This window comes from Loxodonta africana, chromosome 2 (genome assembly GCF_030014295.1).
Source record: "Loxodonta africana isolate mLoxAfr1 chromosome 2, mLoxAfr1.hap2, whole genome shotgun sequence".
Classification (NCBI taxonomy): Eukaryota; Metazoa; Chordata; class Mammalia; order Proboscidea; family Elephantidae; genus Loxodonta; species Loxodonta africana.
In genome coordinates, this window is record NC_087343.1 from 142560972 (window position 1) to 142581325 (window position 20354).

The 20354-nt window shown below is 39.9% G+C and overlaps 1 protein-coding gene across 1 annotated transcript in view; it reads left to right on the top strand.

Moving 5' to 3' along the window:
- The window catches only part of SEMA6A (semaphorin 6A), a 152231-nt gene that overhangs the window by 71410 nt on the left and 60467 nt on the right, over positions 1 to 20354 (top strand). The window contains exons 2-4 of the mRNA XM_010590486.2: positions 11618 to 11755; positions 14220 to 14337; positions 19217 to 19277. Of these exons, the coding sequence (XP_010588788.1) occupies positions 11656 to 11755; positions 14220 to 14337; positions 19217 to 19277 (279 nt within the window). The 5' untranslated portion in view covers positions 11618 to 11655. The remainder of the gene's footprint in view (positions 1 to 11617; positions 11756 to 14219; positions 14338 to 19216; positions 19278 to 20354) is intronic.

A 20354-nucleotide genomic window follows, 5' to 3' on the forward strand; every position in this document is an offset into this window, starting at 1 on the left:
GCAATATCTACCAAATTCAATAATAGGTTGAAATGTGTGTGTTTGCAGTTTTTACCGAGGTCAATGGGACATAAAGCAGGCTTTTTTCTTTTATGATAAATGAAATAAATTTTGTAAAAAGTGTAAGAAAATTATAGAAATTCAAGAAGTAATGCTCCCATCTCATTTCTGTTCTGGGGTGTGTCTAGGCAGTCATAGCTAGATCATTGGTGTGTGTAGATAGTTTACTGATGATAAGCACTAGTCATCAATATCGTGTTTTGTTATGGAGCTGATCCTGAAATGACAGGAGGTTTCTTTTTTTCCTTCTAGCCTCTTTATAATTAGAAGCTTGCAGTCAAATGTAAACTCAGTTTTTGGCTTTCAGGATCCTGGAAAAGCATGGGTGTCCATTTAAAGAGGCAGGAAATACAATGAAAGATGGCATGCTGTGGACACCAAAGAACTTGAAAGTTTATTCAAGGAAATGGCTTTTTCACTTTCTTCCTGATCTTGAGACTAGTTTACCAAAGACTTTTATGAAAAACAATAAGGATTTGTAGGGTTTGGTCAAAGTTTTCATTATCTGAGGTTGGTGACATTGTGATTTGGGGCTGTTACTCAGTACTCAAAGAAGGAGAGGCTTCTGTGCTGTTTTTCTTATTTCTGTATGCGTGAGGCTTGTAGTTGACCTCCACTCCAAGTGGGGGAAAGAACACATCTGCAGCTGTGGGAGCCTGAGGACTCGCAGGCAGAGTGAGGATCAGGAAGGTTGGAGCTGTGGCTGGGTTATCCTGCCTTCTATTAAGTAGACTGAGCGGAAACAGAGAACAAGTTATTAGGGAGAGTCGTCCTATCAAAGGGCAGGGATTGCTTCATTTTTGTTTAAATCAACTCAGGATTTTGACAACAGTTTATGGAAATGTCTAGTCGTTACTATCTCTAGTTTGCTCCCTTTAAAGACATTCTGCAAGTATCTTTCTAAGGGCTGGGAAAAATTGCCTTCAATTTAGGCATGTTATTTTTTGCTCTCTTTCATTTTTAGTGAAATTACAAATGTACAGAAAATTAGAGAGAGTAATAGAAAATTCAGGTCCCAGAGTGGAGCAAACGGATTGTGCTCAAGCACTAACCTGAAGGTTGTTTGCATCCACCCAGCGCTATTGCAGAAGAAACGCCTGGTGATCTACTTCCGTAAAGATTATAGCCAAGAAAATTCTATGGAGCAGTTCTACTCTGTAACACATGGGATCTCCATGAGTCAGAATTGACTTGATGGCAGTGGGTTTGGTTTTTGGTAATATGGAAATAACCCATGTACTCACCACATAGAACAAATAAATACCAGTAATCTGAGCTTTTATTTCAAAGACTCCCTCCCTCCTTCTTTCTTATTATCTTCTGTCGTATTCTTTACTGTTGTGGTCGTTGAGTTGATTCCCACTCACAGTGACTCTACAGGACAGGGTAGAACTGCCCCATAGGGTTTCCTAGGCTGTAAAGATTAAAAAAGCCAGGTGCAGCTGGTATGTTCAAACTGCTGACCTTTCAGTTAGTAGCTAAACCCTTAACCATTGTGCCACCAGGGCTCCTTATAATCTTTATTAACAGTTATGATTCTTTGAACCAAACTTTGGGTGAAGTTAAAAAGCCCATCAGTTACTTAAGACAAATCTTTGAAATTTCTCAAGCAAAGAGTGAAATGGTCCAATTTGGGCTTCCAGAAGTTCAATCACCATGGAATTGTCTGCTTTAAACACCCTTCCCCCTTGACCTGGTCTTGCTCACTGAAATGTTACCTCCTACCTGCTTCCTCTTCCAACTCTTCGTCACCCACAGCACATGGTCATGCACACTTTCAGGGCTTCCTCCAACAGAAAGCCCTGCTGTTCACCCACTTACCTCTACAATGTCTTTGCCCCCCAGATAACAGTCTTTCAAATAGGATTTTAATTTCTTTCTTTTTATTGTGGTTTAGGTGAAAGTGTACAGCTCAAGTTAGTTTCTCATACAAAAATTTATACACACATTGTTATGTGACCCTAGTTGCTCTCCCTATAATGTGACTGTACTGTCCTCCTTTCCGCCCTGGGATTTCCTGTGTCCATTCAACCAGCTCCTTTTATTTTTGAAAAATAAGTGTTATTTCTTTATGTGCCATATTTGGGGATAGTGGGCTGGACCTGTCAGGCCCATCCACTGAACAGTGAGGTCTTGGGGGAGGAACCTTTTCCTCCCCATCGTTATCTATGTCAGCATCTAGCACAGAGCCTGGCTCCCAGTAGAAATCAGGGAGTCAGTAAGATGGAAAGCAGGCAATGGAAGTAATGAACATTGGGCAGCAAGCCAAAGAGAAATGAATGAATTCTGGCCTTCTTTCTGAAAGCAGCGTAATGTAGGCAAAGAGCTTGGAGGATTCTGGAGTCCTCAAGTGCAGCTCAGCTTTGTTACTATTGAGCTGCAACACATTTGGCAGGTAGCCTCCCCTTTCAGGGCCTCAGGGGGCCTAAGAGTAAAAGGAAAGGGGTATTTGTTCCTGCTTCTGGGGGAAATGTTTGATATTAGTAATATTACAAAAAGTTTAAAAAGAGAGATGGCAAAAAGCTGGGTTGTGACATGGGTAAACATGGTTGGAACTGCTATAAATTTTTGAGATCGAGATAATATGTCACAATAGTTTTAGGCCTGCTAAAATCGTGATTAAGAGAGCTATGGCTGCTAACCAAAAGGTCAACAGTTCACATCCACCAGCTGCTCCTTGGAAACCCTATGAGACAGTTTTGCTCTGTCCTATACGGTTGCTATGAGCTGGAATCGACTCGACGGCAACAGGTTTAGTTTGATTTTTTTAAGATCATGACTATAGCAGCAGAGTCCTAAGGAGTCATTAGACTGTATCTGAAATGTTCAAACAAAGTGCATTAAATGCATTGGCTGAGGTGTGTGTGTGTGTGTGTAAGAGGAGGGAGGCATGGGAGTGTTAGAAAGAAAGCCGTCATGACAAAGAATCACCTGAAAGGCAAGCCTTGCCCTTTCACCTCAAAAGATAATAAGTATACAGCCAACCTTTATTTTTCCAAAGAAAAACATTTTCTAGAAGGACTTGCGAATTCACAGCTGCTCTTCTCCTTTGTGACAGTGGTTTCAGATCTAAAATGGAACATCTATTATATACTAAAAAAAAAAAAAAATTTTTTTTTTTATTATATACAGTCGATATTTATTATTATACTCTATTGAATGCCATCATCATTCTCCAAAATGTGTTGAAGTTAGGTCTGTGGCATTTCCCTTTCCTCCACAATGGGTGTTTTTATGTCTCTGTTAATGGCTGAGAAGAGGAGGAGAGAAAGGCTAGATGCTTTATTAAGAGGCTAGAGCTAGTTTTCTCATTTGTGTGTACCTTATATCTTAATGCAAATATCAGTGAACAGGTGGTCCCTGTAGACTTGGTACAGTAAAGGTTTTAACCAGGATCAGTGGGTCTAAGTTGCTTCTAATTCCATTTGGGAAAAGCTCTCCTCTGGCCCAGCTATGCATCCTGTGAGCGGAAGCATCCTCTAAACACTGCAGTCCTTGAAACAGTGCTGTGCATGCAGGTCAGTGAAGGGCACCTGGTATTTAAGCACTCCTTAATTCTCCCCATTTTCCCCTTGTGCATGAAGATCAGCAGTTCAGGTCTCCGTAAATGTCTCCAGGATTCAGTGAGCTGGATTTTCTGCACAAATAACTGCTTTCCCAATTCTGTCTGGACTAAGGTCACTTACTCAGACTCGAGCGGTGACCAAATCTGTTTATCTTATCAGTCACTGAAGCAGGCAGCCTTGTTCTTATCTGTCATAACAGACACTGTTCTCTATAATGTATTGACTTTAAAACATCACTAGTGAGGGAGGCAAGTGGTACCACTTAACATCGTGAAATCATGGGATAATCAAGTCCTCCTAAAACTGTGGTTGAGAAGCATTTGCATCTTTCCATCACCTTAAGCCTGCAGTAGGTTTTAATGGGGCCATAAAGTGGAATGAACCTTTGCAAGCCTGCATGTTTGGAAGCAACTGTGTACTCCTTTTATAGATGTTTATTACTGAAGCCATTAGGGACTTTCAGCCATTCTGTCCACGCAGGTAGAGATGCATCAGCCTATATTCAACTATCATCTTAAGTGCACTTGCCATTCACACCGGCATCTCCCTCTTTCCATCCTCCCTCTTGTTCCCCTTTCTTTGATGTACTGGGAAGGACACAGCTTTGGCGTCACACAGACCCGGGTTTGAATCCTGGCTTTCCCCTTTTAAATGTGCTGCTAGGCGTGTTACTTAACATCTCTGAGCCTCAGTTTCCTCCCAAGTACAGAGCAGAAAATAAGACCTGTCCTCCTGGGTTGCTGTGATGATGTATACCCAACATACAGTGTTCAGTAAGCATCTCCTCCCATCCCATCCTTTCCCTATTTTCCACATTATTATTTTCCTTTTCATGAATGTGAGTGCCATGGTTGACATTTTTTTTAAAAAAGCTGTCACATTATAGGGATAGCAGCTAGGGTTATATAACAATGTGTGTATAAATTTTTGTATGAGAAATTAACTTGAGCTGTTAACTTTCACCTAAAGTACAATAAAAAAGAAAGAAAGAAAGAAACCCATACAACATGAATTACTGATGACAGAGACTCTCCTACCTCTCCCAGGTGCCCACCTGTGGAGACCAGACCCTTAGTGACCTGAGGGAAAGGGTGGGGTCTCCTCTTTCCACTGAAGCAGTAAAGCACCAGGAGCTAATATGGAGGCTTTCTAAGAATTTTTGAAGGAGTTTCAAGAAAAAACTATTAAAAGACACTTTTGTTATCTCAACTAGGGAATGAACAAACATTTATTGAGGACTTCAATTTTTTCTTTTTTTAATTGTGCTTTAGATGAAGGTTTATACCTTTTCGTTAGCAGCCATAGCTCTTAACCACTATGCCACCAAGGTTTCCTAGAGCAAATTAGTTTCTTATTAAACAATTAATACACATATTGTTTTGTGACATTGGTTGCCAGCTCCACGACGTGTCAACATCCTCCACTTCTGGACCTTGGGTTCCGCCTTCCCAGCTTCCTGTCCCCTTCTGCCTTCTCATTCTTGCCCCTGGGCTTGTGTGCCCATTGGTCTCATTTTGATTGATGGGCCTGTCTAATCTCTGGCTGAAGGGTGAACCTCAGGAGTGACTTCATTACTCAGCTAAAAGAGTGTCCGGGGGCCACACTCTTGGGATTTCTCCAGTCCCTATCAGACCCATAAGTCTGGTCTTTTGTTGTAAATTAGAATTTTATTCTACATTTTTCTCCAGCTCTGTCCAGGACCCTCTAATGTGATCCCCGTCAGAGCAGTTGGTGGTGGTAGCTGGGCGCCATCTAGTTATGCTGGACTCAGTCTGGCAGAGGCTGTGGTAGTTGTGGTCCATTAGTCCTTTGGACTAATCTTTCCCTTGAGTCATTGGTTTCCTTCATTCCTCCTTGCTCCAGACGGGGTGAGACCAGTGGAGCATCTTAGATGGCTGCTAACAAGCTTTTAGGACCCCAAAAGACTCCTGACACTACTGACCAAAGTAGGATGTAGAACATTTTCTTTATAATCTATGTTATGCCAATTGAGCTACATGTCCCCCGAGACCTTGGTCCCCAGCCAAGGGCTACAGTTTTTATGTACATTATCGCACTTAATCCTCACAACAAATTCTGCCCACTCTGAAGATGGGGAAACTGAGATTGGGCAAGCTTAAGCATCTTGCCATAAATTACAGCTCCCCCAGTTGCTATCAAGTGGACTCTGACTCATAGTGGCCCCATGTGTTTGAGAGTACAACTGTGCTCCATAAGGTTTTCAATGGCTGAATTTTCAGAAGTGAACCACCAGGCCTTTCTTCCAAAGCACCTGTAGGGGGATTCAAACCTCTAATCTTTCAGTTAGCAGCCAAATGTGTTAACCATTTGTTCCTCTCAGGGACTCCTAGTAAGTGGGACAGAGGAATTCAAACCCTATTTTTGCTCTAAGCAATAGTTTGATCCCTAGTAAGGAGCTTTTAGGCCAACTTCAGTTTAGATTTTTAAAGAAAAGTCACACTGTAAAGAGGAAAATGAGACGAGAAAGCTGGGGATAATAAAAATGAAAATATTACACTTAGTGTAAAACCCAACTAAATTCCAAATATGATTAAATGGTAACAACAGCATTCACCTTGGCAGTTTAGGACTACTTACTAGACTTGAACTTTGTCCTGATATTGAAACTAGGTAGTATAACATGCTGTGAATTCTTTGCTCTGCCTCAGTTAACGTTTCACAACTTTTCATTCTGTCCCCACTGCAGTTCTCTCATTGACACATTGAAGATGGTTTGCTCCGCCCCTTCCATTTGCCATGTACAATGCTACACAGTGACACCCTAGTTACCCCTAGAGTTTCCAAACTGCCTGCAGTCGAGGGGTGATTAGTAGAGAGTGTAGAAACAATGAGCCCTATGCCCTAGTTCACTTCAGAGAGAATACAGGCCCAGGAGCAGGGGACTTTATTGCAGACCTCTGTTGTGATCTCAGTGCCTGCCACTCCAACAACCAAAGCCCAGCTATATTTCCCAGTGCTTTTAGGGCAAAGAGACCTGAACCAGAGAAGGCATCTGGAGCTCCAGGCCCCATCCTCTCTCAGCTTCTTGGACTGCCTTGGCCTCCTTTAGCTCCAACCCTACAACACCATCTGGTGCCCATGGCCTTGGAAATGTGTTACATGGAGTGTTACAATAGATTGACCTGGCTCAAGCACTCTGAGTGCTGTCCTCCCTAACCACTATCACACATCCACCCCCCCTTGTTCGTTGGGCAGAACCACCTAGAATAGTTACAGCTCAGAGCCTGGAGGAGTTTTTATAGACCGTCACATTCCATGTCCTTTCATTTTATAGATGAGGAAACAGAGCCAGGAAGGCTACATGTCTTGCCCTGGGTCACACGGTTAGAGTGACCTTCCTCCTATTAATAACAGTGTGAATTATTGATTACCTTAACGACTTCCTATGATGTATGTAGAAAATGTACTTTTTAAAGGAATGACTACACATGGCAGTGAAATGACTTTCCTCTGGAAAAGAAAGTGCCACTAACTATGATTTCCTCTTTATTTTAAGGCCATACTTAGAGTTATTATCAAGGCCATTGTGCTTTTCGCAAGTGACCATAAATTATTTTTCTTATCATTACCACTCATTATTAGAATGTTCACTAGATACCAACGCGCATGTACTAAATCCGACCCAAGTTGTATTCATACAGTCAAACCTGTCGATGCATTCTTTGCTGCAGCTGGACATGCAGTCAGTGTGTGGAGCTGCCCTGTTGAGTCTTTAAAACAAAGTTCATCTGTGTGTATGGACATTGAGTCCCATTAGGTCCACTTGCTAAACGTGACACAGAGAACTTACAGATAGCCTCATGCAGCAGTGGGTATGTCCTTTACCTGGGTGGCATATAGGTCTCCCTCAATGTCTTCAAGGATTAGCAGGGTGAGGTAAGCTTTGTAAGACAATGGGAAGTAGTGGGAATGTTTCCAGCAGGAGGAGGCAAGCCCCTTGACCTTGGGCAGCCATGCTAGAGTGTAGCCATGTGGAATGTAGGCCAACAAAGCCGATCTCTGATTATTTTTTACTTTTTAAGAAGCCAGAAATCTGGAGTTGTATTTTTAATCTCCTTCCCGCCCCCCGCACCCCCCCCCCCATTCTGGCAACTAATTCAGATTTGTTTCTAAGTCTTTGTCCCAAGTGCTATCAGTTTGTGAGCCCTGGCATGATTTTCTGGGGCAGATTTGGGGAAATAGTTGGACAGAAGTTTAGAACTAGTATTAGGGTTAGGCGTGTCTGGCTGGGTAGGCTTGTCATGGTTTCCTAGCCCTCGTGGCTCTTCTTAAATTACTCTGGTTGATCAAAGTAAGATGTGGCAATTTATAACCTCGTTCTCCAACTTACATTGTTCTCAGCACCACTGACATTCCCTTTGCTCTGTGTTTTGTTGACACAGTGACCAGCTGAATAACTAGGGGGGCTTGGCAAGTAGAGGTGGATGGAAGCTCCAGATAGTGACAAGATTTGATTATTAAAAAAAAAAAAATTACCAAGGCAAATGCATTCACAGGATTTCCAGACAAACCTCTTTTTAACCTTTTGTATTAGTGTGTATGTTTGTTCCTTAGTCTGAAATACCTGAAGGCCATCCCTGGCCAAGTAGCACGTGGCACAATTCATTTGGTTCATGGCAGCCAAGAGCCCCAATGCCAGTTGTGTATCACAGTTCTGTTATTCAGTTTGGCCTTGAGGACTTCAGAGGGAAAGCTACAGTAGAAGGTATTTTTGTCTGGACTCAGATTACGTGGAAAGTCAACACAAACCTTTCCCATCTGACTCATAATAAAAATGTGTAATTAATTTTAGATGAACCTAAATAAAAAAAAGAATAGAACTAATAAATTCACCAAACAGTTCCTATTAAAATTAAGAAGGTTCTTAAGGTTTTCCATGAATTTTGTGGGCCGAGGCACAGAGTAGGATTTTGACTTTATAATAATGGTGTATTTTACAAAGGCCATTTCTATTCAGGCTAAGAAAAGTGGAAGGTTGAGATAATTATATGGAAAATTCAGGCATAAGAGGAAGTAACTGTTTTTGTTTAGAATCTTTCATACTGATAACCTTCCCTTGTATGATTTTCTGGACAGTTCCTTAAACCTAAGCCATATTTAGCCTGTATAAGCACAGCCACAGACAGGGAAATCGACAAATGTCTGCCAAAAAAAAAAAAAAAAAAATTACAGTTACCCATAAATATGCTGTATGCGGGTAGCACTTTTCAGAGTTTTGAAAATTACCTAAATAGCCTCTTTAATTGTGGCAACTGAGCTAGCTCCAGGTTTTGAAACTCAATGGAAAGTTCTGTTTGTTTTCTTTCCTGAGGTGTGGTACAAGTCTGTATCCCTGTAGTCTTAGAGGGAACACCCAGCTCATCTTCTGCAGGATGAGAAATGACCACGTGATAGAACTGGGATCTCTCCCCAGAGTAATCATTTCAACAAGAAAGTGTATTGTCTACATATTTACAAGGGTTAGGACCCAAGGTTGAGGAGGAAGGGAATAATGCATCAAAACATCAGGTGAAGAAAATTTTGAAGTGTTCCTGTAGACCGGCCAAGATTAGTCAGTACTCAAAACACATTCATCCATCGGGTAGATGTGTTACCTAGCTGATGATAGGATAGAAACACACATAAAACAGCTATTTCTCCTGGCCTAGAGCCCCACTATAAACCTGGAGATATTTAAATGACCCATCTCTGCCATGATCCTTGCTGTGTCTAAGTAGTAAAAGAAGCCATTGGATTGCATAATGTATTTCTTCTGTATGTATTGCTTTTCCTGCTGGCTTCTGGGTTTGTGAATTTCTCATCTGACTCATTCAATCTTAAGACGAAAGAACTAAAACTGGGGGGTATAATATACTAGCAGGACTTTGTCTTGTCAGCTTGTAGGTGTCATGTGTACAAAGATGAATGTAATTGTGGAAGGATCGAGATTAGTTTGTCATTCAAGAAAACTTAATCTTTAAAAAATGAGCATTATTTCCCATGATTTCTAAAGGAACGAGACTCAAACTTTCGAGTCTTTTTTATTCTTCTTTTACGTGTTGCAAACTCTCTGAGGTAATGTGCTTCTGTGTAATATTAAAATGCAGCTCTTGAGCCTTTGGTGAATGTTACTGCTTCTTACTTTTCCCCATATTACATTTTCTCATTCAAAATGTAACAGCTGACTGGTGTCTGGTTTATGTTTTACTTTCTCCTGTTATTGATTCCTCCCCTTTCATGTTATACTGAAGAGGAGCCATGAGAAGCAAATAGGGGCACCTCAGAACCTTTTTCCCTGAGGTTCAGATTCTCCTTAATATGGAGAACTGGCAAATGAATGAACAGACCTTTGCTTTTAACCTGTCTATAAATACATGTTCATGTCTCTTGGTAATGGATCGCCCTTGTGAACAAGTAATCATTTAAAGTTTAATTTTAGTCTACACATCCGAGATGGAGATAAGGAATTGTTTAGGGCTTTTCTCTCAACCTCTCTCCGTCTTTGATTTTCAAGATAAAGCAAATTAATTATTGTGCACTTTTCAATTGAAGAAATGATTAAGCCCCAGCTGTGTCTGTGAAATTATAAGTTGCAATGCAACACTCAGGACTTGTTAATGCTTTTTTTGGCACGAAGAAGAGAGACACAGGTATCTAATATTAAGTGGTGTTCTAAAAAGCACAAGTTAGCATTTGTTTGCTAAATTAACTTTCAAAGACACCTAAGTTACTACGTTTGACTTTTCTACACACACAAATCTTAAATGATTGATGGGCCACCATAAAATAGCTTTGTTAAAAAAAAGATAATCTCTGGCAGGCTACTTCAAAGGCTTTATAACTCTGGAAAGATGAAAAGATATCCCCATTTTACATTAATTTCCTTGGTAGATCAACACTCACTCAAAATGTGCCTGAGAATTATGTGATTTTACTGTATTATGAGTCTTCTTTCACTGTATCTAGTGGCCCCACGTGGGATTGTTTTTATTTCCAAGATTTAGGATAATTTTTCTGTACATAAAAAACATTTTTAAGAAAATACAGTTGGAAACAATAGTACATTTTGGCATTTTTATTCACTCTTGTTTTATTGCAAGGTAGTAATTGAAACTAAAATATATATGGATATAATTTTTTAAATCAACAATACCATTTAAGGATGTGATTTAGATTTTCTCTATCGTATTCTTCACAGGGTCTGAAAGGGTACATTGATTTCTTTTTTAAACAGAGAGATTATGGTGTCACTTTATTTATGTCCAAGGTCACTGTGGAATTATATTAACCAGGGAACAGAATCTCAGCTAAGGGGGTGACATAGGTAGTGGATATGAAAGAACAGGGCCAGTTTTCCATGTGAGCTCTAGGTGTGCGTGTGTGCACACGCGCGCGCGCATTGGGGTAGGGGTGTGGTTTCTGAGGAGAACTGTCATTTAGGTTAGTATAACAGATTCTGATTTGTCCAAAGAAGTTGGAAATCTGGATTATTACTGAAAATCTAATTTTTCAATATTGGCAACTACAAATTTTTGAAAGATCACGGACTGGCCACACAACACATGTTTGGGGGATGGTAATTTTTAATCTCTCTCTGCAGGCCTGCTGAGAAAAAGGAAAGTATTTACTTTAAAAAGAAAAAAGAACATGCTTTTCAGTTGTCCACCTTTTTTGGAATGTAGAGTTTCTTAATTGTGAAATAACAGCCCGTAATGGCCTTAAAGATGGCTTAGGACAAAGGAACTAAGGCTGTGTGTCAGGCGTTTGAGGAGAGCTTTCCAAAAAGGCTCAGGTTCATGAGGAAGGAGGTGCAGTGGGCAATGGATACAGGTTCCTCTAAAACACAGTAGCCAGTGAGCTCACAATGGGAAAGGTGGGAAACAGTGGCCCTTTTCTCCTGAATTTATCTTCAAGGTCATTTCATTTTATGGAACTGAATAAAGCTGACTTGCAAAAATAAATAAATAAATGCCTCTTCTGCTCTTTGGCAGGGTGAAGTAGAGAAGTCAAGTCTCCCCGCTGAACTACTATGAGGTCAGAAGCCTTGCTGCTATATTTCACACTGCTACACTTTGCTGGGGCTGGTTTCCCAGAAGATTCTGAGCCAATCAGTATTTCGCATGGCAACTGTGAGTACCCACAGTTTTACTCTTGCTCCCTCTCTTTGTGGACATTTTAGCATGCATCAACCAGTAAACAATAAAAGTATTAAAAAATATAGGAGATTTATTTTAAAAATCACCTACATGAGAACAAACAGGCAATAGTTTAAAATAAAGGTGAGAATGTAAAGGGGCAGGGAAGCTAGATTAATAGAAATGGAACAACCAGAACGAAAATAATCAGACTGTTCACATATTGTGAAGAGTCTAATCAGTGTCACTGAACAACTTGTGTAGAAACTGTTGAATGGGACCTAAGCTGCTGTGTAAACCTTACCAAAAACACAGTAAAATATTATTCACTTAGAATATATATATATAACGTAAGAGAATTTGTTAGTCATTTTAACTCATGTGGATGACAAAACTGGGTAATTCACATCTAGTCAAATTACTGGGATGACTGTTCTCTAACTCCATTAAATGTTTTCGTGGAGACGCATCTGTGTGAGATTTGAAACTTTTCGTAATACAGTCGATCAAGTCTCAACTACTACGTGGAGACTGATCCTGACTTAAACCAGCTGTATGGGAGAATGTCACTGGCATTCAGGTATTGCCAGTGCTATACATTTTCATATGTAATTAATACAAGGACACTGTTACAAGGTATGAGCAAAAAATAATGAGTGTTTTAGAGTAAGTTAGAAACAAAAAATTAAGTCTTTTTTTTTAGACTTAGAAGTTGTATCTTGCCAGACTTGGGTTGAGGGTGATTTTTAATTCACCAAGGACCTATTTGAACAGTTTATAGACTTTCTGTTGGTCTCTGCATTATTGTCAGGGGTAGACAAGCAACATGATTAAGAATTCAGTTGTCTTCTCAGAAGAGGAAAGTCCTACCTGTGTGTTGGACAGAACAGCCAACTTAGTACTTTTTTCCTGCCCTCCAGAAGACAAAGTATTTTATCACAGTAAAGGTGATAGAGAACATTTTCCCCAAATATTTATTTCTCAGTAATTATCTCAAAACAAAAACTGAGTGAACCTGGCAAAGGGTGGTGAACGTTAGTATGGGACACTAGCAATTCCTTCGATGCCCAAGTCTTTCTGGACCCTCTGGGTTGAAAAAGAAGATATTTTTATATAAAGATGAGGAGGCAAGACTGAGAAAACAACTAGAGATTAAAAGGTCAAAGGGCATGATGATGGACCAAATTACATGCTTCAAGATCATCACTGTCAAAGTGGCAGAGTCCACCTAACTCAAGGTGTAAAAGCTTATAAGCATTTAACTATTTCAACTCAAAAAGATTATCTGTCTTTCGTGTCACGTACAAAAGGCTCTTTAATTCTAATATGCTCCTGAGAATCATACTTAAATGATCGCTCAAGTCCATGATAGTAGAGGAACATGCATTGTTCTAGCAAGCTCATGGGTGAATAAGTAAATGAAGTTTCAGAGCAGGAAAAGCACACGTTAATCTCAAACCAAGCTTGATGGTGAGTGAAATATATCGGGGCCCTCTAATAAGATACCTACTCTGGGTAGTGCTCAGATGCTGGAGCACGGAAGTTGTGGGGGTCTGAGCATCAATCTGTGAATGGTTTTCTATTCATTATTTACACCCCTGGAAATCAACTGCCTTTTAAATTTGACTCATCTTCTTTCCACCTTAGTTTCTTTGGAAGATTGCCAGAGTTCTGGAGATTATAGGTTTAAAGGCAGAGATGTTGCAATGTAGGTATTTCTAAAGGTCAAATATTATTACAAAAAAAAAAAAAAAATTTTTTTTTTTTTTTTTTATCAAAGAGAACTGTTGGAAAAAAGAAATATGCTTATTGACTGCCCAAGTCAGGGAAAATTCCAGATCCACCCTACTGGCTACACTCAATTTGACCCTGTCCTGTCAAAGCCCCTATTTCTGTGAGATTAGCCAATTGCTCAACTCAAGAGTGAACTTCCCACAGTTCCTAGAATGCCAACCAACCTAATGGGGCAGGCTTCAATAGTGGATTATTCCAACTGGACGCCTGTGGAGACTGTATTTTTCTTCTGGCTCCTGGACGAAGGCTCTCGCCTCCAGACCACATTGCCTTTGTGGTGATTGATGGGAAGGCTGCTTTGAAATAGTTTTGTCCCGAGACAAGATCTTTGGCAGACTGCCCCTTGGGCTTAGCACTCTACAGAAGAAGAAAAGAAAACTGTGGGAGAAAAGAACACCTTCATGCAAAGGGTTCACTAGCAGGTTTAACCCCTAGAAAGAGAGTCAAGTAAGAAATTGTGACACTTAGAACTCTAAATCCAGGCTTATTACTTATTATCATATGGAAATGAAACTGCAACTTGATGAGTCTTAAAGAATACTAGTCTGTCTGATGGAAATGGTGGCACATGATTTTGTCTTTTCACCCACTCGACCACCCCCGCCCTGTCATCTCTTGGCTTGATTTCTTTTTCCCTCTCTTGCCCTGTCTTCTCTTTTCACAGATACAAAACAGTATCCGGTGTTTGTGGGCCACAAGCCAGGACGGAACACCACACAGAGGCACAGACTGGACATCCAGATGATTATGATCATGAATAGAACCCTCTACGTTGCTGCTCGGTAAGTGACTTTTTCTTCACATCTGCCTTCAGTACATTCAAAAGTCCAGAGTCCTGGCTATGCATCGTTTTTCAGATTTTGAAGTTCCCACACAAAGTCTTATTTAATTTAAAGGCTACTTTGGTTTGTCAAGCAATCGTTCTTTCAAGATTTTCTGTGTCTGTTTAACTTCAGGTGGATTTAGGTAAAGTCATTGCTTATTTTGAAGCTTAAACCCAAATAACCCACTGTTTATCCAGGACATATATGCAAATATTTACTCAGCACCCAGTAGAGTGCTTCACTCCTTGATACTTGTTTGTTAAATTGAGTTGAATGTATAAACATGTATTATGTAGTGTGTGTGTAGGTGTGTGTGTATTAAATCTGTTTTCATTTGTGCAGTGAACATCAGTATGTGTCATGTGTTAACAGAATGGCAATGGTATCCAATGAAAGCATATATATGAGAAAGGTTTTTTATCTGACTCTATCTACTAAGAGACTACTCATCCACTGAGGAAATGTTATTTAGACAGTTCATATATTAAGACTGAATGGCATGTGACGAGTACTACCTGAACAGGGATCACATGGATTTAGGCTTTTGTTCTAATTCTGCCCTTAATTTAGTTGGATGACAGTTTATCTGCCCATAAATTTTCTTTGTTAAATGAGAGGTTGGATTAGATTATCTTAATGAAGTTCTTTGGGATTCCATCAATATATGATTCCCCCATTTTTGGATTATATAGCCCATTCAGAATGGTTATAAATGAACAGTGACTGGGAGCACTACCTTTCTTATAGGGTTCCATTGTGATCTTACCTGTGTCTAGATTGATTAATCATTTCATGCTAGGAAGATGAAATAGAAATTATGTTTGTGATACCTGGCTATGAGCATAGGTAATGAGAGGTAAACAACAACAGTGCATGATTCTTTTAAAGTACGTCGATGTTCTGAGATTACAAACTTTGCAATATGAAATTAAAAAAACATTTTCTAAACACCCTGAAAGTACTCCAGGTTTGGTCACAGAAACCAATGCCAAAACAATTTTTTGTTTTTGTTTTACAAATACTTACATAGAACATAACAGTTACGTGTGCTATGTAAGTTGCAAATAAAATTGTAAATTCATTATAAATGTTAACTCATTCAGGTCTTCAAACAGCCCTATGAGAAAGGAGCTATTATTATCCCATGTCTTAGGGGAGGAAGCCAAGGTACAGAGAGATTAAATGACCAGGCCAATATGATGGAGGCAGGATTTGAACCGTGTTGGTCTTGGTCTAGATGCTGTGCTATTACTTGCTGTACTGTGCTGCCCATTGAGCAGTAGAGGTAGTACTATTTCCCCTGGTATTAAAATAAACTTCTAATAGCTGCTGCCAAAGAAAATAACCATTGTGGGTACTCATTAAAAAGCATGCTAATAATAAAATCTATTAAGAAAACATTCTGCATCCCACTTTGGAGAATGGCATCTAGGGTCTTAAATGCTAGCAAGCAGCCATCTAAGATGCATCAATTGGTCTCAACCCACCTGGAGCAAGGAAGAATGAAGAACACCAAAAATACAAGGTAATTATGAGCCTAAGAGACAGAAAGGACCACATAAACCAGAGACTGCACCAGCCTGAGACCAGAAGAACTAGATGGTGCCCAGTCACAACCGATGACTGCCCTGACAGAGAACTCAACAGAGAACCCCTGAGGGAGCAGTAGAGCACTGGGATGCAGACCCCAAATTCTCATAAAAAGACTAGACTTAATGGTCAGACTGGGACTAGAAGGACCCCGGAGGCTGTGGTCCCCAGACCTTCTGTTAGCCCAAGACAGGAACCATTCCCAAATCCAACTCTTCAGACAGGGATTGACTGGAATATGGGATGGAAAATGATACTGGTGAAGAACGAGCTTCTTGGATCAAGTAGACACATGAGACTATGTTGGCATCTCCTGTCTGGAGGTGAGATGAGAGGGCAGAGAGGGCCAGAAGCTACCCGAATGGGCACAAGGAGAGAAAGTAGAGGGAAGAACGGTGCTGTCTCACTGGAGGGAGAGCAATTAGGAATGTATGGCAAGGTGTATGTAAATTTTTGTATGAGAGACTGACCTGATTGGTAAACTTTCACTTAAAGCACAATCAAAATTAATTAAAAAAAAAAAAACCATGCCAATAAGGTCCTCAGTAGCTGCCTCTCTAGGAGAATACCAGCTTCTTAAATACCATTTTTAGTTTTCTAGATGCAGCAGGCCTAGAAGATTACATTTGTACTAAATTACCTAAAGGCCGATCAGAGCAAATGATTAAACACTGGATTTGTGAGAAGTAGGTTGATCAAGAATCTGCCATAAATGTTTCACTTAGCACTTGTGTCACTGGTGGGGAAAATGGCATAACAGACTGCCATTTTGCCCAGTGATTTTGCATGGGTGTAGACTGTAGTACAGGTGAGTAAGGAGCAAGGTGTTATGCAAACTTAAAGGTGACCATTATTCCACCTCATTAAAACCAAGATGGTTTTATCCTAATTCCCACCCTCAAAAAAAGGAAGAAGAAATCAAAGGAAAAGGAAAAAGAAGTCATTTTTTTAAAACTATATAACAGAATTGTCAGGGTTGTGGCATGTTGATTTTCACTCCATACTCAGCCACTTCCCTCAATACTTGTGCTTAAAAAAGTCCCTAAAGTAGCTCTGTGGCCACCATATTTAGGACCTCTCCTCTCTTTTTAATTTCACATTTCCCAACATTGCCCTGAGAGATCCAGGTTCCCAGGCAGCATGTAACATGATTTAAAGTTAAATCCTTCCCCCAAGCTCAAACTCTGGCATCCACGGACAGGGGAAGAGGAAGTCATCTCGGATTAAGTCAGTTTATGTTCAAATAACTTAATTCGGCAAGCGTGATGTGTGAATCCTGGGAATAACCCCCGATCTTGGTCTGTGGTTTACTCCATAAAGCGCTGTTTCTGTTTGCTGGGGTAATGTGATCTTTTGGATGCTGAAAAAGATCGCCATTGTCCAAGAGGAGATTTCATTCATGCAGTTCTGTTTTAAAAAGGCTTCCCAGTTCTTCTAGACAATTGGTGTCAGTAATCGGAAGCCAAGTCCCATCCAGAACCCAGGAATTAAGTGAGGCTTGGTGGCAAGAACCCCTTTCAGTTCTGCTTCATTATTATCCACTTTATAAATTCTTCTTTTTTTTTTTTTTTTGGTAAATCTCTAAACTGGTAATTAACATAAACAGGCCATGCCAGAAGGGGCAATCCCAGAGCTTTCTAAGGAGTAGCCAGTGCATATTAATCAGTTGTTAATTTACAATTCATATAGTCAGCTCCTACTTAAGTTTTGAGGGGAGGCAGGGCAAGGAAAAGACTAGAGTCATCTCAAACCTGATACCGAAGTAATGGGCAATTCCATTCCAATAACGAGCCTGACCACAGCACCACCAATAAAGTAAAGCAAGTAATAAACAAATACAATAAAACTGCCTTGAAATTAAAGGGGAGGGTGATTCTGGCACCCTACTAAATTTTGAAGAAATATTCCAGTTCAACAATTTTCAAAATAGGATCCCCATCCTCTATTTCACCACTCTTACACACACAAAAAAAAAAAATTTTTTTTTTTTACACACACACACACTCACTCACTCACACAGTCACTCACACTCACAGTCCCATGGCGGACAAGGGAATTTTGTAAGCCAACTGCCCTGCCCCCTCCTTGTATTTTCACATGAGAGAGGTTCTTTTCATATTATTTTTTTCTCTGTTGTGCTTTCCCTAAAAGCAGTAGCAAACACAGATTTCCCAAGAACAGAAAAGAAAAAGAAAGCCTCATATCTTAACTAAATAATTTTTTCCTTTCTCTTTCTCTTTCTAATAACGAGGGGACTTGAAAGTCTGCATCAGAGCCTTGAGGTCCTAGTTTAAAGCTGTGGGTAATTTCCCAGCCCCAGGACTTCCTGCATTTTAGAAAAAGTCAATATTATTTCAAGGGAAAATGAGCTGTTTTGCTTTCCCTCACTAGCCCCTCATCTTCCCAGTTGAGAGTAGTTCTTTTCTTTCTTCTGAATTCAGACAAAAACACCCTTGTTCTCAGCTCACACAGAAGGGGATGTTTAAATATAGCCCCACACCTGAGCTGCTGATTCTGTTTCTCCCCTTCCAAGGAGAGATTGGCAGCCAATTGTAAAGAGAACCGAATTCTCAGCAAAGCGGGAAGGTGAACAGAAGAAATGGAAACTTTAGCTAAAGTATATTTTAGACCTTAATTGACCATCATCGTGTGAAGAAAAGAATGGCTTCTGGAAATAATTTTACCTCTATTATCTTTTTTTTTTTTTCCTTCATCATGTCGATCAAATCATCAAAGCTATGACTGGAAATATGTTTTCTAAAGAAAGGTGAAGATGGAGATTAGCTTTTTCTTAAACCCCTTGCTGAGCAAATGTGGCATGTTGAATACCAAGGGTTTGGTACATAGATTTGAAGACACTTAAAGGGCATGTGAATCTGTCTATCTTCCAGTCTTTGGACCAATTTAATGTTCAAAGTCCTTTTTCCTAAACTGCATATATACAGATGCTGTAGTTTAGTTTTAGTATCAGAAAGAATACTGACTACAGAAAAGTTTTCCATAAAAGGCGTTCCTTAGAGCAAGATGTGCGCTTCATCAGAAAGGTGCTGAATGTCATCCAGAACGTCTCTTGTAGGCTGGGCTCTTTTTCTTGCATAGGAATGTCTGTTTTTTTTTTTTTTTTAAATACCATGGATATGGATTTATTTGTCTTGAATAAGATCTAACTTCATTCAATAGAAAATAAACTGTCTTGACACTTGTGTTTGTTGTGTTTGACTTTATATTAATTTTTCTTCACCTACAGGGACCATATTTATGCTGTTGATATAGACACATCACACACAGAAGAAATTTATTGTAGCAGAGTAAGTAGTTTTAAAACCATCTTTCTGAAAAGAAGAACTATAAGATAGTTCCTGGAGAGAATTAAGTATTTTAAACACATTTACTGAGATGATGTGGTCAAAAATAATATGGAAATACCAACACACAGTCTGTGGATTCTATTTTGAAAGTAGAGTCCTTAGGTGGTGCAAATAATTAACACAGTCAGCTGCTAACCAAAAGGTTGGTGGTTGGGTCTACCCAGAAGACCTCAGAAGAAAGCCTGGCTATCTACTTCTGAAAAATTGGTCATTGAAAATCCTATGGAGTGTAGTTTTACTCTGACACATGTGGGGTCGCCATGAGTTGGAGTAAACTTGACAGCAGCTGGGTTCTAATTTGGGAGTAGGTTGGGGCTTGATAAGTTTTCAAAAATATTTATGTACTTCATGTGTTATTAGGTATGTTCCAGTTCAAAGCCCTGCGAGAATTTGCATTTCAACCCAATATACTGACTCAGAATCTACATTTTAATAAGATCCCCAGCTGATACCTCCAGATGTATAATAAATTTTGAGAACCACTGCTCTACTAGTGGGGCCTTGGTGGTGCAGTGGTTAAGAGCTCGGCTGCTAACCAAAAGGTTGGCAGTTCGAATCTACCAGCCACTCCTTGGAAACCCTATGGGGCAGTTCTACTCTGTCCTGTAGAGTCGCTATGAGTCAGAGATTGACTCAACGGCAACAAGTTTGTTTTGGTTTTTGCTCTACTATTGGTTTTCAGAATTGGTCCCTAACCAGCAGCATTAGCACGGCCTGGAAACTTGTTAGAAATGAAAATTCTCAGCAGGGGTTCAAACCAGAACAAACTGGATCAAAACCTGAGTATGTATGTGTATATTTTGGGGTTAGGTAATTTCTAAATTTCTTTAATAATATATTACCATATTTGTGCCAGAAAAATACCAATTTTCATTGGTAAAATTTTATCCCACAGGTGTATTCCACCAATGTTTCAATACTGTGTTCCCATGTCTTGCAATGTTAAATTTCATTTGACTGTGGTGGTTCAGGAATTTATTCATTATCCATTGCAGGCAGACATAAAGTACAACCTAA